We start from the raw sequence: 20,541 nt of genomic DNA, 5'->3' as shown, positions 1-20,541 counted from the left end.
CACATTAACAAATTGAAAAATAAAAACCATATGATTATCTCAATAGATGCAGAGAAAGCCTTTGACAAAATTCAACACCCATTTATGATAAAAACTCTCCAGAAAGCAGGAATAGAAGGAACATACCTCAACATAATAAAAGCTATGTATGACAGACCCACAGCAAACATTATCCTCAATGGTGAAAAACTGAAAGCATTTCCTCTAAAGTCAGGAACAAGACAAGGGTGCCCACTCTCACCATTACTATTCAACATAGTTTTGGAAGTTTTGGCCATAGCAATCAGAGCAGAAAAAGAAATAAAAGGAATCCAAATTGGAAAAGAAGACGTAAAACTCTCACTATTTGCAGATGACATGATCCTCTACATAGAAAACCCTAAAGACTCCACCAGAAAATTACTAGAACTAATCAATGACTATAGTAAAGTTGCAGGATATAAAATCAACACACAGAAATCCCTTGCATTCCTATACCCTAATAATGAGAAAACAGAAAGAGAAATAAAGGAAACAATTCCATTCACCATTGCAACGGAAAGAATAAAATACTTAGGAATATATCTACCTAAAGAAACTAAAGACCTATATATAGAAAACTATAAAACACTGGTGAAAGAAATCAAAGAGGACACTAATAGATGGAGAAATATACCATGTTCATGGATTGGAAGAATCAATATAGTGAAAATGAGTATACTACCCAAAGCAATTTATAGATTCAATGCAATCCCTATCAAGCTACCAACAGTATTCTTCACAGAGCTAGAACAAATAATTTCACAATTTGTATGGAAATACAAAAAACCTCGAATAGCCAAAGCGATCTTGAGAAAGAAGAATGGAACTGGAGGAATCAACCTACCTGACTTCAGGCTCTACTACAAAGCCACAGTTATCAAGACAGTATGGTACTGGCACAAAGACAGAAATATAGATCAATGGAACAAAATAGAAAGCCCAGAGATAAATCCACGCACATTTGGACACCTTATCTTTGGCAAAGGAGGCAAGAATATACAATGGATTAAAGACAATCTCTTTAACAAGTGGTGCTGGGAAATCTGGTCAACCACTTGTAAAAGAATGAAACTAGAACACTTTCTAACACCATACACAAAAATAAACTCAAAATGGATTAAAGATCTAAACGTAAGACCAGAAACTATAAAACTCCTAGAGGAGAACATAGGCAAAACTCTCTCTGACATACATCACAGCAGGATCCTCTATGACCCACCTCCCAGAATATTGGAAATAAAAGCAAAAATAAACAAATGGGACCTAATTAACCTTAAAAGCTTCTGCACATCAAAGGAAACTATTAGCAAGGTGAAAAGACAGCCTTCAGAATGGGAGAAAATAATAGCAAATGAAGCAGCTGACAAACAACTAATCTCAAAATTATACAAGCAACTCCTACAGCTCAACTCCAGAAAAATAAATGACCCAATCAAAAAATGGGCCAAAGAACTAAATAGACATTTCTCCAAAGAAGACATACAGATGGCTAACAAACACATGAAAAGATGCTCAACATCACTCATTATCAGAGAAATGCAAATCAAAACCACTATGAGGTACCATTTCACACCAGTCAGAATGGCTGCGATCCAAAAGTCTACAAATAATAAATGCTGGAGAGGGTGTGGAGAAAAGGGAAGCCTCTTACACTGTGGGTGGGAACGCAAACTGGTACAGCCACTATGGAGAACAGTGTGGAGATTCCTTAAAAAACTGGAAATAGAACTGCCTTATGATCCAGCGATCCCACTGCTGGGCATACACACTGAGGAAACCAGAAGGGAAAGAGACACGTGTACCCCAATGTTCATCACAGCACTGTTTATAATAGCCAGGACATGGAAGCAACCTAGATGTCCATCAGCAGATGAATGGATAAGAAAGCCATGGTACATATACACAATGGAGTATTACTCAGCCATTAAAGAGAATACATTTGAATCAGTTCTAATGAGGTGGATGAAACTGGAGCCTATTATACAGAGTGAAGTAAGCCAGAAGGAAAAACACCAATACAGTATACTAACGCATATATATGGAATTTACAAAGATGGTAACAATAACCCTGTGTATGAGACAGCAAAAGAGACACTGATGTATAGAACAGTTTTATGGACTCTGTGGGAGAGGGAGAGCGTGGGAAGATTTGGGAGAATGGCATTGAAACATGTAAAATATCATGTATGAAATGAGATCCCAGTCCAGGTTTGATGCACGATACTGGATGCTTGGGGCTAGTGCACTGGGACAACCCAGAGGGATGGTATGGGGAGGGAGGAGGGTTCAGGATGGGGAACACATGTATACCTGTGGCGGATTCATTTTGATATTTGGCAAAACTAATACAATTATGTAAAGTTTAAAAATAAAATAAAATTAAAGCAAAAAATAAATAAATAAATTAAATTAAATTAAATTAAAAAACACAAAAAACTACCAAATCAATGCAGCAGACAGAATGCCAAAAATAACACACACAAAAAAAAACGTAACATAAAGAGACCTATGGGATAATATAAAGTGGGTTAATCTATGCATAATAGGAATTCCAGAAGAGGAAAAAGGAGGACAGAGGATTAAAAATGTATTTGATGAAATTATGGCAGAAAATTTTCCAAACTTAAAGAAGGAAACAGATATCCAGATACAGAAAGCACAGAAGGTCCCAAACAAGATGAACACAATCAGATCTACACAAACACCTATTATAATAAAAAAAAAAAAAAGGCACAAGTTAAAAGGAGAGGATTCTAAAGGAATCCTTAGAATCCTTAGATTCTAAAGGAATCTAAAGGAAGAGAAAAAAGGTTTTTTTTAACAAGCAATTCCCATAAGGCAGTCAGCTGATTTCTCTGCAGAAATACTGCAGGCCAGAAGGGAGTGATGAAATATATTCAAAGTCTTAAAAGAGAAAAATCTGCAACCTAGAATATTCTAGCCAGCAAGATTATCATTTAGAATAGGAGGAGAAATAAAGAATTTTTCAGAGAAACAGAAATTAAAACAACATAGCAATATTAAACTTATCCTAAAATAAATATTGAAAGGTCATTGCTAAATAGAAGAAATAGGAAGGAGGAAATCACAACTGAAAAGTAAAGCACTTAATTTAGCCAGAATACAGATGAAAAGGAAAAAACAAAAACAAAAACCCTATTTGTGAAAGCAATGATGAACACAAGGAACAGCAAAGGGATAAATATGAAGATATAAAAAGGGACATCAAAATCATAAAACATACGGAAGGAGAGTAAGAAGATGCAGATTCTTTTTCTTTTCTTTTTTTTAAGAAATGTATTTGAGCCATATGAGTATCAGTCTAAATCAAGTGGATTAGGAAGGGGTTAACAGACTTGAAAAAACAGGGCAATGACAAATTAAAAATATACAAGAAATCCAAAGACTTTAAAGCAAAGGCTGAAAGATAAAGGGCATTAATAATGATAAAAGGATCAATACAATTAGAGGATTTTTACCCACTTCAATATATATGCACCTAATATACGAGCACCCCAATACTAACAGAACATAAAGGGAGAAATCAATATGAATATATTAACAGCAGGAAACTCTAACATCCTACTCACACCAATAGACAGATCTTCCATACAGAGAATCAATAAGGCAACATAAGTCCTTAATGATACAACAGAACAGCTTTGCTTAATTGGTATTTTTAGGATACTACATCCAAAAACGGAGAAGGCAATGGCACCCTACTCCAGTACTCTTGCCTGGAAAATCCCGTGGACGGAGGAGCCTGGTAGGCTGCAGTCCATGGGGTCACTAAGAGTCGGATACGACTGAGCGACTTCACTTTCACTTTTCACTTTCATGCATTGGAGAAGGAAATGGCAACCCACTCCAGTGTTCTTGCCCGGAGAATCCCAGGGATGGGGGAGCCTGGTGGGCTGCCATCTGTGGGGTCGCACAGAGTCGGACACGACTGAAGCGACTTAGCAGCAGCAGCAGCACATCCAAAAAAGAAAACAAACAAAAAAACAAAACCCCAAATAAACATTCTTTTCAAGTGCACATGGAACATTCTCTAGGACTGACCACATCCTGGGGCACAAAACTAATCTTAACAAATAGTACAGAAACTGTTTCAAGTATCTTCTCTGACCACAATAGCATGGAACCAGAAATCAACCACAGGAAAGAACTGAGAAAAAAATGATGACCTGGAGACTAAATAACATGCTACTGAAAAATGGGTCAATGAGGAAATCATAATAAAAGAATTTTAAAAATACCTTGAGACAAATGACAATAAAAACACAATCATAAAAAATCTGGATGCAGCAAAAGCAGTTCTCAGAGGAATGTTCAGAGTGATACAGGCCTTGATCAAAACCAAAACATTTCAAGTAAACACCCTAAACTACCACCTAAAAGAATTAGAAAAAGGAGAACAAAAACAATAACAAAAAATTAAAGTCAAAGGAGTGAAATAATAAAGATCAGGGTGGAAAGAAAATAAAGATTAAAAAACAACAACAACAACAACAACAAATCCAAGAGCTGGTTCTTTGAAAGGGCAAACGAAATAGACAAACCTCTGGCCAGGCTCACCAAGAAGAACAGAGATGGCACCCAAATAAACAAAATAAGAAGTGAAAAAGGAGAAATTTCAATTGATAGTGCAGGGGGGAAAAAAGGTGAGAGAATACTGCAATTATACAGCAACAAATTGACAACTTAGAAGAAATGGACAACTGTGTAGAAACATATAGACAACCAAAAGTGAATCAAGAAGAAATAAATAATTTGAAAAGACTGATCACTAAAAGTAAAATACAACCTGTAATTAAAAAACGTCCTAAAAAAAAATTCAGTCCAGGACCGGGTGGTTTCACAGACAACTTCTACAAACACACATATAAGAACGTATACTGATTCTTGTTAAACTCTTAGAAAAGACTCAAGAGGAGGGAACACTCTCAGAGACAATCTCTGAAGCCCCATCACACTGATACCAAAATCAGACTAAGACATTATCAAAAAAGAAAATGACATGTCAGTATTTTTGATGAATGTAGATGCAAAAATTCTCAATAAAATACTAGCAAACCGAATCTAGTAACACATAAAAAAGACAATATAACATGACTATGTGAGATTATATCCCAGATTTACAAGGATAGTTCAAAATATATGAATAAACGAATGTACTAACATCACATTAACAAAAGAAAAGTAAAAACCACATGATCATCTCAATAGATGCAGAAAAAGAATTTGACAAAATTTAACATCCATTCATGATAAAAATTCTTACCAAAGTCAGAAACGAGGGAACAAAGCTCAACATACTAAAAGCCATTTATGAGAAATCCACAGCCACTATAATACTCAACGAGGTAAAATGGAAAGCCTTCGCAGTAAAGGCTGGAATAAGACAAGGATACCCACTGTCACCACTTCTATTTAATACAGTTTCGGAAGTTCTAGCCACATCAATCAAACAAGGAAAAGAAATAAAAGGTATCCAAACTGGAAGGTAAAATTTTTACTATGTGTAGATGACAAGATACTATACACAGAAAATTCCAAGGACTCTACATGAAAACTAATAGATATAAAAAGTGAATTCAGGATAGCAGAATACAAGATTAACATTCAGAAATCGGTTGCATTCATTTACACAAACAATGAAATATCAGAAGGGGAATGTAAAAAAAAAAATACTATTTTAAAGAATTACATCAAAAATAAAATACCTAGGTGTAAACCTAACCAAGGAGGTGAAAGACTTATATGCTAAAACTACAAAACATTAATAAATAGAATAAAAAAATTCAAAAAATGGAAAAATAACCCATGCTTTTAAATTTGAATAATTAACACTGTTAAAGAGGCAATACTAGCCAAAGTAATCCACAGAGTTAATGCTATCCCTATCAAAATACTCATGACATTTTCCACAGAACTATAACAAATTTATATTAAACCATAAAAGACCCAGAATTACCAGAGCGTTCTGGAAGGAAAAAAAAAAAAGAAAAAAGCAAGCAGGAGGCATAACTCTCCCAGACTTCAGACAATACTACAAAGCTATAGTAACCCAAACAGCGCGGTACTGGCACAAAAACAGGCATGTGAATCAAAGGAATAGAGGGCCCAGAAATAAACCTACACAACCACGGTCAATTAATATTTTACAAATGAGACCAGAATATACAATGGGAAAAAGAAAGTCTCTGCAGCTAGTGGTGCTAGGAAAGCTAGAGACCTGCATGTATCAATACATCAATGGAGTTAGAACACATCCTCACACAATGCACAAACATAAACTTGAAATAGCTTAAAGACTAAACATAAGAAGAGACACCATAAAACTCCTAGAAAAAAGCATAAGCAAAACACTCTGTGACATAAATTGTACCAATGTTTTCTTAGATCAGTCTCCCAAGACAATAGAAATAAACCAATGAGACATAATCAAATTTATATACCTCTGTACAGCAAAGGAAACCATTAAAAAAAACAAAACTGAAAAAACCTATGGAATGGGAGAAAGCATCTGCAAATGATGTGACAGACAAGGGCTTAATCTCCAAAATATACAAACAACTCAATACAATTTAACAACAAAAACCCAGATAACCCAATCAAAATGTAGGTAGACAACCTTAATAGACCTTTCTCTAAACAAGACATACAAAAGGCCACTAAGTCCATGAAAAGATGCTCAATGTAACTAAATTATTAGAGAAATGCAAATGAAAACTACAATGAGGTACCACCTCACACCGGTCAGAATGGTCATCATTAAAAAGTCTACAAGTAATAAATGCTAGAGAGGATGTGGCAAAAAGGGAACTTTCCTACACCGATGGTGGGAAGGAAAATTTGTACAGCCACTATGGAAAACAGAATAAAGGTTTCTCAGAAAACTATAAAAGCAGAATTATTATATGATCCAGTAGTCCCACTGCTGGGAATATACCTGAACAAAACTGTAAGTCAAAAAGATATGTGTACCCCTATATTCAATGCATCACTGTTCACAATAGCCAAAATATAGAAACGACGTAAATGTCCATTGACAGATGAATGGATTAAGAAGATATGGTAATTATAAACAATAAAATATTACTCAGCCATAAAAAAAAATGAAATAATGCCACTTGCAGCAACATGGATGCATCATACTAAGTGAAGTTAGGTCAGAAAGAGCAAGACAAATATCATGAGAACTCATATGTGGAATCTAAAATATGCTACAAGTGAACCTATGAAATAGAAACAGAATCACTGACATATAGAACAGACTTGTGGTTGCCATGGGGAAGGGGGAGAGAGAGAGAGATGGACTGGGAGGCTGAGGTTGGTAGATGAAAACTATTACATTCAGAATGGACAAAAAACAAGGTCCTAATATACAGCACAGGAAACTATACCAAATATCCAGTGATAAATCATATTGGAAAGGAATATAAAAAAAGGAATATATGTATCTGTATAACTGAGTCACTTTGCTGTATTACAGAGATTGGATAATATAAACTAAATATTTTTCAATTAAAAAAAATTTTAAACTTTCCAACCTATTAAAAAAAATAAATTGCCCTGAGCTCTTTAAAAATAAACTACAGGTTTATTTTTAAAATGTAGGTCATAAAAATGACCTACAGGTTAATAATGGTAACATACAGAAAATAAGTCTTAATTGTGGACACAATGGAGAAAAGAGAGGGTAGGATGAAGGGAGAAAGTAGCATTGACATATATACATTCAGTTCAGTTGCTCAGTTGTGTCCGACCCTTTGAGACCCCACGGACAGCAGCACCTCAGGCCTCCCTGTCCATCACCAAGTCCTGAAGCTTGCTCAAACTATATCCATTGAGTTGGTGATGCCATCCAACCATGTCACCCTCTGTTATCCCCTTCTCCTCCTAACCTTCAGTCTTGCCCAGCATCAGGGTCTTCTCCAATGAGTCAGTTCTTTGCATCAGGTGGCCCAAGTATTGGAGCTTCAACTTCAGCTTCAGTCCTTCCAATGAATATTCAGGACCAATTTCCTTTAGGATGGACTGGTTTGATCTCCTTGCAGTCTAAGGGACTCTCAAGAGTCTTCTCCAACACCACAATTCAAAAGCATCAATTGTTTGGCACTCAACTTTCTTTATGGTTCAACTCTCACACCCATACATGACTACTGGAAAAACCATAGCTTTGACTAGACGGACCTTTGTCAGCAAAGTAATGTCTCTGCTTAATATGCTGTCTAGGTTGGTCATAGCTTTTCTTCCAAAGAGCAAGCGTCTTTTAATTTCCTGGCTGAAGTCGATATTTCCAGTGATTTTGGAGCCCAAGAATAGTCTCTTACTGTTTCCATTGTTTTCCCCTCTACTTGCCATGAGGTGATGGGATTGGATGCCACGATCTTAGCTTTTTGAATGTTGAGTTTTAAACCAGCTTTTTCACTCTCCTCTTTCACTTTCATCAAGAGGCTCTTCAGTTGCTTCTTGCTTTCTGCCATAAGGGTGGTGTCATCTGCGTATCTGAGGTTATTGATATTTTTCCTGGCAATCTTGATTCCAGTTTGTGCTTCATCTAGCCTGGCATTTTGCATGATGTACTCTGCTTATAAGTTAAATAAGCAGGGTGACATTAGACAGCCTTGATATACTCCCTTCCCAATTTGGAACCAGTCTGTCATTCCATGTCCGGTTCTAACTGTTGCTTCTTGACCTGCATACAGAGTTCATGAGGCAGGTAAGGTGGCCTGGTATTCCCATCTCTTTAAGAATTTTCCACAGTTTGTTGTGATTCATACAGTCAAAGGCTTTGGTGCAGTCAATAAAGTGGATGTTCCAGATCTTTTTCTGGAACTCTCTTGCTTTTTCAATGATCCAGTGGATGTTGGCAATTTGATCTCTGGTTCCTCTGCCTTTTCTAAATCCAGCTTGAATATCTGGAAGTTCTTGGTTCAGGTACTGTTGAAGCTTCGCTTGGAGAATTTTGAGCATTATTTTGCTAGCATGTGAGATAAGTGCAGTTGTGTAGTACTTTGAACATTCTTTGGCACTGCCTTTGTTTGGGACTGGAAAGAAAACTGACCTTTTCCAGTTCTGTGGCTACTACTCAGTCTTCCAGATTTGCTGGCATATTGAGTGCAGCACTTTCACAGCATCATCTTTTAGGATTTGAAATAGCTCAACTGGAATTCCAACACATCCTCTAGCTTTACTTCTTAGTGATACTTCCTAAGGCCCATATGACTTCACATTCCAGGATGTTTGGCTCTTAGTTAAGTGATCACACCATTGTGGTTATCTGGGTCATAAAGATCTTTTTGCCACCTCTTCCTAATAGAGTCTGCTTCTGTTAGGTCCATACTGTTTCTGTCCTTTATTGAGCCCAGTTTTGCATGAAGTGTTCCCTTGGTATTTCTAATTTTCTTCAAGATACCTCTAGTCTTTCCCATTCTACCCTTTTCCTCTATTTCTTTGCATTGATCACTGAGGAAGAGTTTCTTATCTCTCCATGCTATTCTTTGGAACTCTGCATTTAAATGTGTATATTTTTCCCATTCTCCTTTGCCTTTCGCTTCTCTTCTTTTCTCAGTTATTTGTAAGACCTCCTCAGACAACCTTTCTGCCCTTTTGCATTTCTTTCTCTTGGGGATGGTCTTGATCACTGCCTCTTGTAAAATGTCATGAACCTCCATCCATAGTTCTTCTGGCACTCTATCAGGTCTAAACTCTTGAATCTGTTTGTCTTTTCCATTGTATAAGGATTTGATTTAGGTCATACCTGAATGGTCTAGTGGTTTTCCCTACTTTCTTCAAATTAATTTTGCAATAAGGACCTCATGATCTGAGCCACAGTCAGCTCCTGGTCTTGTTTTTGCTGACTGTATAGAGCTTCTCCATCTTCGGCTGCAAAAATATAATCAATCTGATTTCAATGTTGACCATCTGGTGATGTCTATGTGTAGAATCATCTCTTGTGTTGTTGGAAGAGGGTGTTTCCTATGACCAGTGTGTTCTCTGGGCAAAATTCTGTAAGCCTTTGCTCTGCTTCATTTTGTACTTCAAGGCCAAACTTCAGATATCTCGTGCCTTTCTACTTTTGCATTCCAGTCCCCTATGATGAAAAGGAATCTTCTTTTGGTGTTAGTTTTAGAAGGTCTTGAAGGTCTTCGTAGAAACCATTCACCTTCAGCTTCTTCAGCATTACTGGTTCAGTAACAGACTTGGAATACTGTGATACTGAATGGTCTACCATGGAAACCAACACAAATCAGTCTGTCATTTTTGAGACTGTACCCAAGTACCGCAATTTGGACTCTTTTGTTGACTATGAGCGTTACTCCAATTCTTCTAAAGGATTCTTGCCTAAAGTAGTAGAGATAATGGTCATCTGAATTAAATACGCCCATTCCAGGCCATTTTGGTTCACTGATTCCTAAAATGTCAATATTCACTTTTGCCATCGCCTGTTTGACTACTTCCAATTTATGCTGATTCATGGACCTAACATTCCAGGTTCCTATGCAACACTGTTCTTTACAGCATTGGACTTAACTTCCATCACTAGTCACATCCAGAACTGGGCATTGTTTTCACTTTGACTCCGTCTCTTCATTCTTTCTGGAGTTATTTCTCCACTCTTCTCCAGTAGCATATTGGGCACCTACTGACCTGGGAAGTTCATCTTTCAGGATTCTATCTTTTTGCCTTTTCATACTATTTGTGGGGTTCTGAAGGCAAGAATACTGAAGTGGTTTGCCATTCCCTTCTTCACTCAACCATGTTTTGTTGTAACTCTCTGCCATGAGTCATCCATCTTGGATGACCCTACATACCATGGCTCATAGTTTCATTGAGTTAGACAAGTCTGTGGTCCATGTGATTAGGTTGCTAGTTTCCTGTTATTGTGGATTTCATTCTGTCTGCCCTCTGGTGAATGAGGATAAGAGGCTTATGGAAGCTTCCTGATGTGAGAGCCTATACTATCATGTAAAAATGGCTAACTAGTGGAAAGCTGCTATATAACACAAGGAGCCCAGCCTGGCTTTCTCTGATGACCTAAAGGGGTTGGATGTGAGCAGAGGAGGAGGCTCAAGAGGGAGGGAAAATGTATAAAATAATTTCTGATTCATATTGTTGTATGCAGAAACCAACACAATATTGTAAAGCCATTATCCTCCAATTAACAAATTTTAAAAAATAGCATAAAAAAGAAAGTCAAAGAATATTACCAAAATTATCCTAAAAGTCTAAAAATAAAATTGCACTTAAAAAGATAAAATACTGGGCTTCCCTTGTGGCCCAGTGGTAAGGAATTCACCTGCCAATGTAGGAGATAAGGGTTCAAATCCCTGATCTAGGAAGATCCCGCATGCCATGGAACAACTAAGCCCCTGTGCCACAACTCCTGAGCCTGTGCTCTAGAGATCAGAAAGTGCAACTACTGAAGCCCACATTCCCTAGAGCCTGTGCTCTGCAAAAAGAGAAGCCACACCATTGAAAAGCCTACGTACCATAACCAGAATGTAGCTCAAGCTTGCCACAACTAGAGAAAAGCTGGGACAGCAATGAAGATGAAGCACAGCCAAAAATAAATAGACAGAAATTTAAAATGTTTGAATTGATGCTTTTGAACTGTGGTGTTGGAGAAGACTCTTGAGAGTCCCTTGGACTGCAAGGAGATCCAACCAGTCCATTCTGAAGGAGATCAGCCCTGGGATTTCTTTGGAAGGAATGATGCTAAAGCTGAAACTCCAGTACTTTGGCCACCTCATGCGAAGAGCTGTCTCATTGGAAAAGACTCTGATGCTGGGAGGGATTGGGGGCAAGAGGAGAAGGGGACGACAGAGGATGAGATGGCTGGATGGCATCACTGACTCGATGGACTTGAGTCTGAGTGAACTCCGGGAGTTGGTGATGGACAGGGAGGCCTGGCGTGCTGCAATTCATGGGGTCGCAAAGAGTCAAACACGACTGAGAGACTGATCTGATCTGATCTGAATACCTATGATACTCATAACAATTCAAATAATGGAATATAGCAACTTTTAAAACAGACTGCTGTGAGATTTAGTTTTATTCTGTGACAATCTGGCAGTTCAAGTTATAGGAATCTAGGTTATTCAATATAAAAATTCCAGTGATTTCTCATTCCTATCCTTTGTTATTTTAATGATTACATATCCAGTATTCAATACTGTGGGACTCCTTTTACGTCAGAGGCTTTTCTAAGAGAGTGGAAGTACAGAAATAGTTTAAAATCAAATATTCTAAAATCCAACAAATCTATTCACCTGTTATAAAAGTTCTACTATGGATATGACCCTTGAGAATCAAAAAAAGAAAGCTTATTTAGTTTCTATATATCAAGAGAAACAAGGAATCTCTTTTGATTATTAACTAGAAAAAGACTGTAATCATAATTGTAATTAGCTTCTTAAAATACTATATCCTCTTAAATTTAGATGTACCAGGCTGTCAATGGTGGTTTAAGATAACATTACAACTAAGTAAGACAAGAGTTTTGAGACATGTGCTGATGTTTCAAGTTTCATCATGGCCACAAGTAAACAGTATTCAGCTATATCATCTCAAATTTCATTATTATTTCACTTTTTGGGAAAAAACCCAACAAATGCCATCTTAATTTCAAGCTTTTTACCATTAATATTTGCACAAAGCATATCTTCTATCAAAGCTGAGAACAGAGTAACTTACCCTGTCATGAAGAGTCCAGCCAACATATTTTAGGTAACTGTCATTCAAAAAGGCATCACTATACATTTTCATCCATACTCCAATTTCTTCAATACAAATGGCTCTAATTTCAGCAATAGCATCACTAGAGGAGGAAAAAACAAAAGAAAAAACAAAGAAAGAAAAACCTCTGACTAACATTCAAATGTAGAATGGACTTCGTACTCATTTTCAGCAAGCAACAAAAACAGTATTATCCAAATACTGGGCTTTCCAGGTGGTGCTAGTGTTAAAGAACCTGCCTGCCAAAGAAGGAGACATAAGAGATGGGGGTTTGATCCCTGGGTTGGGAGGATCCACTGAAGAAAGAAATGGCAACCACTTTAGTATTCTTGCCTGGAGAATTCCATGGGCAGAGAAGCCTGGTGGGGTAAAATCCATAGAGTCACAAAGAGTTGGACATGACTGAAGCAACTTAGCACAATCCAAATACTGTTATTTATACATGCACTCTCGAATGTCTCCAACATGAATATCTTCTATTTTTTATACGACTTCTATAAAAACTACCAATAACAAACTGAAAAAAAAAATGCTTCTGGAAATCATCTTATTTTGACTCAAGTGCTGTATTTTCAGTAGACTCGGAAATGGCATTTGCAGTTTTCTGAAAACCTCACAATTATGGGATCATTAAACATGTTAAAACTTCTAAGGAACTAGAGTATCAATATCCAAATACAGAATAATGCAGAATTCAAAAACTGTTTCTCTAAATAACTTTAAGTTATAAGCTAGTACACATCTAAAGAATTAAAACGAAAATAATTTTCATGAACATCAAATTAGTATTTATGAGGCAAAATTTTAGAAGCCTGTATTATTTGAAAATGTATGAGCATGTGTGTTCAGTCACATCTGATTGTGTGATCCTATGGACTGTAACCCACCAGGATCCTCTGTCCATGGAATTTTCCAGGCAAGAATACAGTAGTGGGTTGCTATTTCCTTTAACAGGCTATCTTCCTGACCCAGAAATCAAACCAGTGTCTCCTGAATTGGTAGGCAGATTTTTTTATTACTGTGCCACTCGGGCGGCCCTTGAAAATATAGCTTACAAAATCCAAGACCTTAATTCATGTTTAGTCATAAAAGAACAATCCTGGTGACTACACTATGAAATTGTAGGAGAAAAAAACTGCCAACGGCAAGGTCTCTGGCTCTGTGCCCAGACAACTTGTCACCTAACCATCAGCATCCACCACAACCCTCTTGGGATTACTTCTATTCTAAAATCTGTGCACCACAAACAAACATGGTATTAATTTTTCACCTTATCTTTCAACAGGTTAATAATTCTGGCTAAAAACACTCCCAAATTATACAATATGGTAAATCCTACCTTTCTTTTGTAGATCAATCTTAAAGGTTTCTGAGCTGCCATACATGAATACATAGTTAAAACTTCAGGTAATTTTTAATTCTCCAATTTACACAAGGCAATCATCTATCAAGGTGCTTTTCTTGGTTTCTTTTTTGAGATGAGTGCTAGTATTCTAATATTTCTCTGCCCTAATAAATTTTAGTTCCTTCTAAGTCCATGTCATTGCTAAAAAATAAAAATATGAAACGCTCTCTCTCAAAAGTATACTGCCAATTACAGAGTTAAGGTCTTCCTACATTTTTGTTGTTGTTGCGGTTGCTAATACCCTTTTCTCTATAGCACGGAGGCGAGTGATACAGACTTTGGAGCAAGATATCTTGAGTGTAAATCCTAACTCTGCTATTTACTAGCTGCAAATTACTTCCCTCCTTCTTAATTTCCTCATCGGTAAAACAATAATGGAATCTAGATCTCATAGTTACTGTGAGAAGGTGTAACTGTGAGAAGGTCTGAGAGTAAAATAAAATATTTAGAAATGTGTTTCGTGCACGTGTGCTCAGTCACTTCAGTTGTGTACAGCTCTTTGCGATCCTACGGATTATAGCCTGCCAGGCTCCTCTGTCCATGGGAATTCTCAAGGCAAAAATACTGCAGCGGCTTGCCATGCCCTCCTGCAGAGCATCTTTCCAAACCAGAGATCGGACCTACGTCTCTTATATCTCATGCATTGGCAGGTGTGTTCTTTACCACTCGCGCCACCTGAGAAGCCCAGAACTGTGTTCTGTACCTACTAAGTTACAGTGAAGTGAAGTCGTTCAGTCACGTCTCTTAGCGACCCCATGGACTGCAGCCTACCAGGCTCCTTCGCCCATGGGATTTTCCAGGCAAGAGTACTAGAGTGGGGTGCCACTGCCTTCTCCAATACCTACTAAAACCTTCCCTAAATGTTCATTATTATAATCTTTTAGTTATCATCAATCTAGACATTTGCATCTAGACAAGACGATATAAAAAGCAGCTTAACATCTGTAAAAGAATGTTCCCTGACCTGTAAAATACTGAATGCAATAGATCAAGGGCATTTTCTAAATATGAAACATTTATTTTTTTTCTGAATATGAAACATTTCAGACATTACAAAGTTATTAAACTTTAACTTCATATTACATATTTTGAAACTTTACATACATTATATCTTGTAGGTATTGTCTGCAACTTGATTTTTTCACAAGTCAGGTTTTACAATTTATATATACTGATTCATATCACTTCAACTCCAATATATTAACTTTAACTGATTCAGTGATCTTTTCTACAAATAAATTACAAATTACTTACACATTCTCTCAGTTGCAGACCCTGGCTGTTTCCCAGTTTTTGGTTTTATTAACAATGAATGCCATAAACATTTTCTTACATGTCTCCTTATGCACATGTGTAAGGGTTTCCCTAGGGCAGTGTTCTTCAAACAGTGCATTATTACCTATCAGCACATTATAAGTGGCAACCAAAAGCGTTCAGCACAGAAAACACTAAAGTCCTTCACATCGGGTGAGGCACGTATTTTTTCTTGAATCATCTGTGTATTTGATGTAGGACATGGTCAATACAGGAATCCGCCTACAATGCAGGAGACACAGGTTTGATTCCTGGGTTCGGAAGATCCCCTGGAGAAGGAAATGGCAACCCACTCCAGTATTCCTGCCTAGAAAATCCCATGGACAGAGGACCCTGGAGGGCTACAGTCCATGGGGTTGCAGGAGTCAGAAACGAGTTATGGACTAAACCATGGTCAATGAAGTCTGTGAGACAGTGCTGTTATACTCAGAAGTAGAATTTACTGGGTGAGAATGAATACACATCGTCACCTTAATTAGATATTAACAAATTTCTCCGCATAGTGCTTTAAATCCCTGCCTGACATCGTGTTCTACTATTTCATATAAATTTCCACCTCTAAGAACTACAAGTTCATATATTTTGCGTTCTACTGGAGTAAGTCAAAAACAAAACAAACAACAACATAGCTCCTCATCCAAAACCAAAACATAAACACAAAATACCCGTTTTAGTTCTCCCAGTCCTACCAAGCAGTCATTCCCAGAGATCTATTACACTTATTCCCTGCTAAATTACTTTTGTAAAGACTAATCCTAAAATAAAAATTAAAACCAAAACAAACCAAAACCAGGCTGAGTTTTTTTTTTTTTTTTAAACGACACAATCTCAGGGAAGCAGGCGAAGGATAAAATGAATAGGTATAGTGACTGAAACTATAGTAACTATGGGACTTCCCTTATGATCCAGTGGTTAAGAATCTGCCTTCCATTGCAGGGGACATGCATTGGATCCCTAATCTGGGAGCTGGATCCCACATGCCATGGAGGAAGTAAACCCATGCATCCCAACTACTGAGTCTGTGAGCCTCAACTGGAGAGAAGCCCATGCGCTACAATGAAAGATCCCATGAGCAGCAACTAAGACCTGATGCAGACAAAAATAAATGAATAAATAAATATTACAAACAAACTTTAGTGACTACTAAGTATGGTAATTCATAATATAGCTCAATCATTCTTCTACTCATTACTATTGGTATTATCCTTACTATTGGAATTGAGATTATGGGTGGTTGATTTCCAAGGCTAGAGAATATAAAGGCTTAGTTTTATTTCAATAGGAAAAACTGAAAATAGTGTTCAAAATCTTTTTTTTATAACCATATCTATGTCTAACCCTGATCTTTAATATCTTTTTTTAAAAAGGTATTTTTTGTTTGAGTATAGTTGTTTTACAATGTTGTGCTATTTCCTGCTGTATAGCAAACTGCATCAGCTATATGAATACATATTCTAATGCCATTTTGGCTCACTTTATTAGACTCCCCAAAGCTCATGTTTTTGGAACACAGCTCTCCTCTGTATACACTGCCAATATTTTGATTCAGCTTTTCTTCTTGGAATCCCAGTCCCTGTCTACTTCAGATGCTCATCTGACCCTTCCAACTTCAATTTAACTGTGTGTGATAAGATAGCTCATTTTACTACTATTAAAAGTCCCTTAGTATTATTTCAGGTCTAGCTATAGCTATAAATAATGATTTCTGAATCTTAAAACATATTTCTCAAAAATTAAAAAGACTTTAGAGGTAGGCAAGCCTGAAAATCTACTGTCAATAAAGTTTTGTTTTCTGTAAAAAAATAAAATAAAAATAAAAGTCCCTTGGTGATTCTTCTCCAATTTGGGTTTTGGAGTGCTAATATACTTTGTTTGCTGATACCACCCTATTAACCATTCTCTACATGTAATTATATTATGTAATCATAAATTATAGAGTAGAATTTTTTGGTGGTGGTCTTACAATTTCCATAGATTTCGTTACTATTCCCTATTGTGGAGGCACATGCCTTTTTTCTTGAATATGGGTATCTTTATTGCTTCTTGTTACATGGCGAAAGATAACCAATATTATTAATTTTTATACTGTTCAAGATGAGGGTGAAAGATGACAGTGAAAAAGCTGGCTTAAAACTCAAAAGTCAAAAACTAAGATCATGGTAACTGGTCCTATCAATTCATGGGAACTAGATGGGCAAAAAGTGCAAAGTGACAAATTTTATTTTCATGGGCACCAAAATCACTGCAGACAGTGACTGTAGCCAGGAAATTAAAAGATGTTTGCTCCTTGGAAGAAAAGCTATGACAAAACCTAAGTTCAGTTCAGTTCAGTTCAGTCTCTCAGTCATGTCCGATTCTTTGCGACCCCATGAATTGCAGCATGCCAGGCCTCCCTGTCCATCACCAACTCCCGGAGTTCACTGAGACTCACGTCCATTGAGTTGGCGATGCCACCCAACCATCTCATCCTCTGTCATCCCCTTTTCCTCTTGCCCCCAGTCCCTCCCAGCATCAGAGTCTTTTCCAATGAGTCAACTCTTCGCATGAGGTGGCCAAAGTACTGGAGTTTCAGCTTTAGCATCATTCCTTCCAAAGAAATCCCAGGGCTGATCTCCTTCACAATGGACTGGTTGGATCTCCTTGCAGTCCAAGGGACTCTCAAGAGTCTTCTCCAACACCACAGTTCAAAAGCATCAATTCTTCAGTGCTCAGCTTTCTTCACAGTCCAACTCTCACATCCATACATGACCACTGGAAAAACCATAAATAGCATATTAAAAAGAAGAGACACCTCTTTGCCAAAAAAGGTCTGCATAGTTAGAGGTATGGTTTTTCCAGTAGTCATGTATGGATGTGAGAGTTGGACTATAAAGAAGGCTGAGCACCAAAGAAATGATGCTTTCTAACTGTGGGGCTGGAGAAGACTTTTGAGAGTCCCTTCGACTGCAAGGAGATACAATCAGTCCATCCTAAAGGAAATCAACCCTGAATATTCATTGGAAGGACTGATGCTGAAGCTGAAGCTCCAATACTTTGGCCACCTGATGCGAAGAGCTGACACACTGGGAAAGATCCTGATGCTGGGGAAGACTGAGGATAGGAGGACAAGGAGAGGACAGAGGATGAAGTGGTTGGATGGCAACACTGACACAACAGAAATGAGTCTGAGCAAACTCCAGGAGATAAAGAAGGACAGGGAAGCCTGGCGTGCTACAGTCCACAGGGTCTCAAGGAGTTGGAAATGACTTAGTGATAGAGCAACCACAACTGTTAGTTTTATTATTATTAAAAGCCTTTACCAATTAAAGCCATAACAAATTTTCTTCTAGTTTAGTCTGTGAATGAGTTCTTTAGTCCAAATATCTCAACTATACAGACTACATGTCTGTGATCATTCCTAACCATACAATGCCCTCATTCCACTCTGATTATGTACAATGATTATTCTTTTAAGTTTCAGTAAAGTTTCAGTTCTCCCACGATTCATGGCATATCCTCTTATTAACAGAGAATGCTTTCTTGCTTTCCAGGAACTAATGTTCTATTTAAGTATATGAACTAGGAAATGAAAATTTAGTACACTTCTAAATATTCCCTGGTTTGATTACAGTATATCTTTTGATACACAGATATTTTTCTCATATAAGAGTCTTTCAGTCCTTGATTTTCATACTAAATTTATTTTTAATGTCTTAATCTACTTCTGAAGGCCTCACTCCATTTTGAAAGGTAACATTTAACTGCAGGTGTTTGGAAGTTTCCAAGATAAAGATTAAAGTGTGGGAGCAGAAAACTTAGTAAAACAAGAGGAAAGGTATAAAGACAATAATATGAGGAACTAATTTCTATTAGTTCTAGTACTGGGGTCTTGAAATGAACAACTAAAAATGAAGTTAGAATATACATTGTTATTGATATTTAGTCGGTAAGTCATGCCTGACCCTTGATTGTGACCCAATGAACTGCAGTCTGCCCGGCTCCTCTGTGCATGGGATTTCCCAGACAAGAATGCTGGAGTGGGTTGCCATTTCCTTCTCCAAGGGATATTTCTGACCCAGGGGTTAAACCAATGTCTCCTGCTTAGACGTGGATTCTTCACCATTGAGCCAATTGGGAAGACCAGAATACACTTTACCTGCAAACTCAAAGAAAGAAAAAAACTAGAAAAGAATAATTCTGTGGCAATTAATCCTTTGCTGTACCTCTTTTTTTTTTTTTTCACAGTATAAAAGAATAATTATATTCATTTCTATGGAAAACTTCCATACTTTATTGATCCTCACAGTTACTGTACCTTTAATTTAATATCTGGACTTAAGTTTTTGTTTTGAATTCCTTTCCTGGCAGATGAAATTTAAATTGTTTTCTGTTAATTAATTTTAATTACATATTTTGTGAACTACCCTTACAGATGCTTTCCCAGTAAAAAAGAATGCTAAATTGGCAAATAAATTTCAGAGACAAATTCTTAGTTAATATACATGTTTTGACACAGTTCTCTCTCTTATGCAAGAAATCTCATGAGGGCACTAGATTAGGAAGTATGATTACGAATGCTGAGAAGGTCTGCTATCTAAATTGTACAACACAGTAAATTTATGTCTCAACCAATTTTGTCACTAATGTTTAGCTAAAAAATTTACATTTTTCAAAATAGCACAACTCTTACTAGGTGAACAAAAGCCTAAGGGAGAAATGAATAGCTGAAGGAGTCACTAAAAAGTCATACTGTATCATTCACTGGACTGTGAATAAGAACTAGAGAATACACAGCTTGCATAAAATGATTAAAATATTCACTTAGAGAGTGTTAAATGTTAATAAAGGGCAGTACAGGGAACACTGAACCATGTAAATGATGGAGAGAAACAGAGGGTCAAAGAAGGCTTCTGAGAGGCAGTAATGTTTGTATAGATCCAAACAACTGAAACTCTCTTGGTGTGCTTACAAAATCCAAATCTTCCACTAAACTATTTCAGTATGACTTAAAGCTGTGGTCCCTAACCTCTGGGATTTAATGCCCGATGAAATGAGGTGGAGATGAAATAGTAATA

General features: G+C 37.0%; 1 protein-coding gene across 3 annotated transcripts in view; it reads right to left on the bottom strand.

The window, feature by feature from the left end:
- Window positions 1-20,541, bottom strand: part of STAG1 (stromal antigen 1) — a 504,783-nt gene that overhangs the window by 127,111 nt on the left and 357,131 nt on the right. For all 3 annotated transcript variants that reach the window (XM_027545437.1, XM_027545440.1, XM_027545439.1), the window contains exon 10: window positions 12,727-12,850. In XM_027545437.1, coding sequence (XP_027401238.1) covers window positions 12,727-12,850 — 124 coding nt within the window. The remainder of the gene's footprint in view (window positions 1-12,726; window positions 12,851-20,541) is intronic.

The sequence above is a fragment of the Bos indicus x Bos taurus genome, chromosome 1 (genome assembly GCF_003369695.1).
Source record: "Bos indicus x Bos taurus breed Angus x Brahman F1 hybrid chromosome 1, Bos_hybrid_MaternalHap_v2.0, whole genome shotgun sequence".
NCBI lineage: Eukaryota > Metazoa > Chordata > Mammalia > Artiodactyla > Bovidae > Bos > Bos indicus x Bos taurus.
Note: the sequence above shows the minus strand (reverse complement) of the source record. Positions and strands in the feature narration are given on the sequence as shown.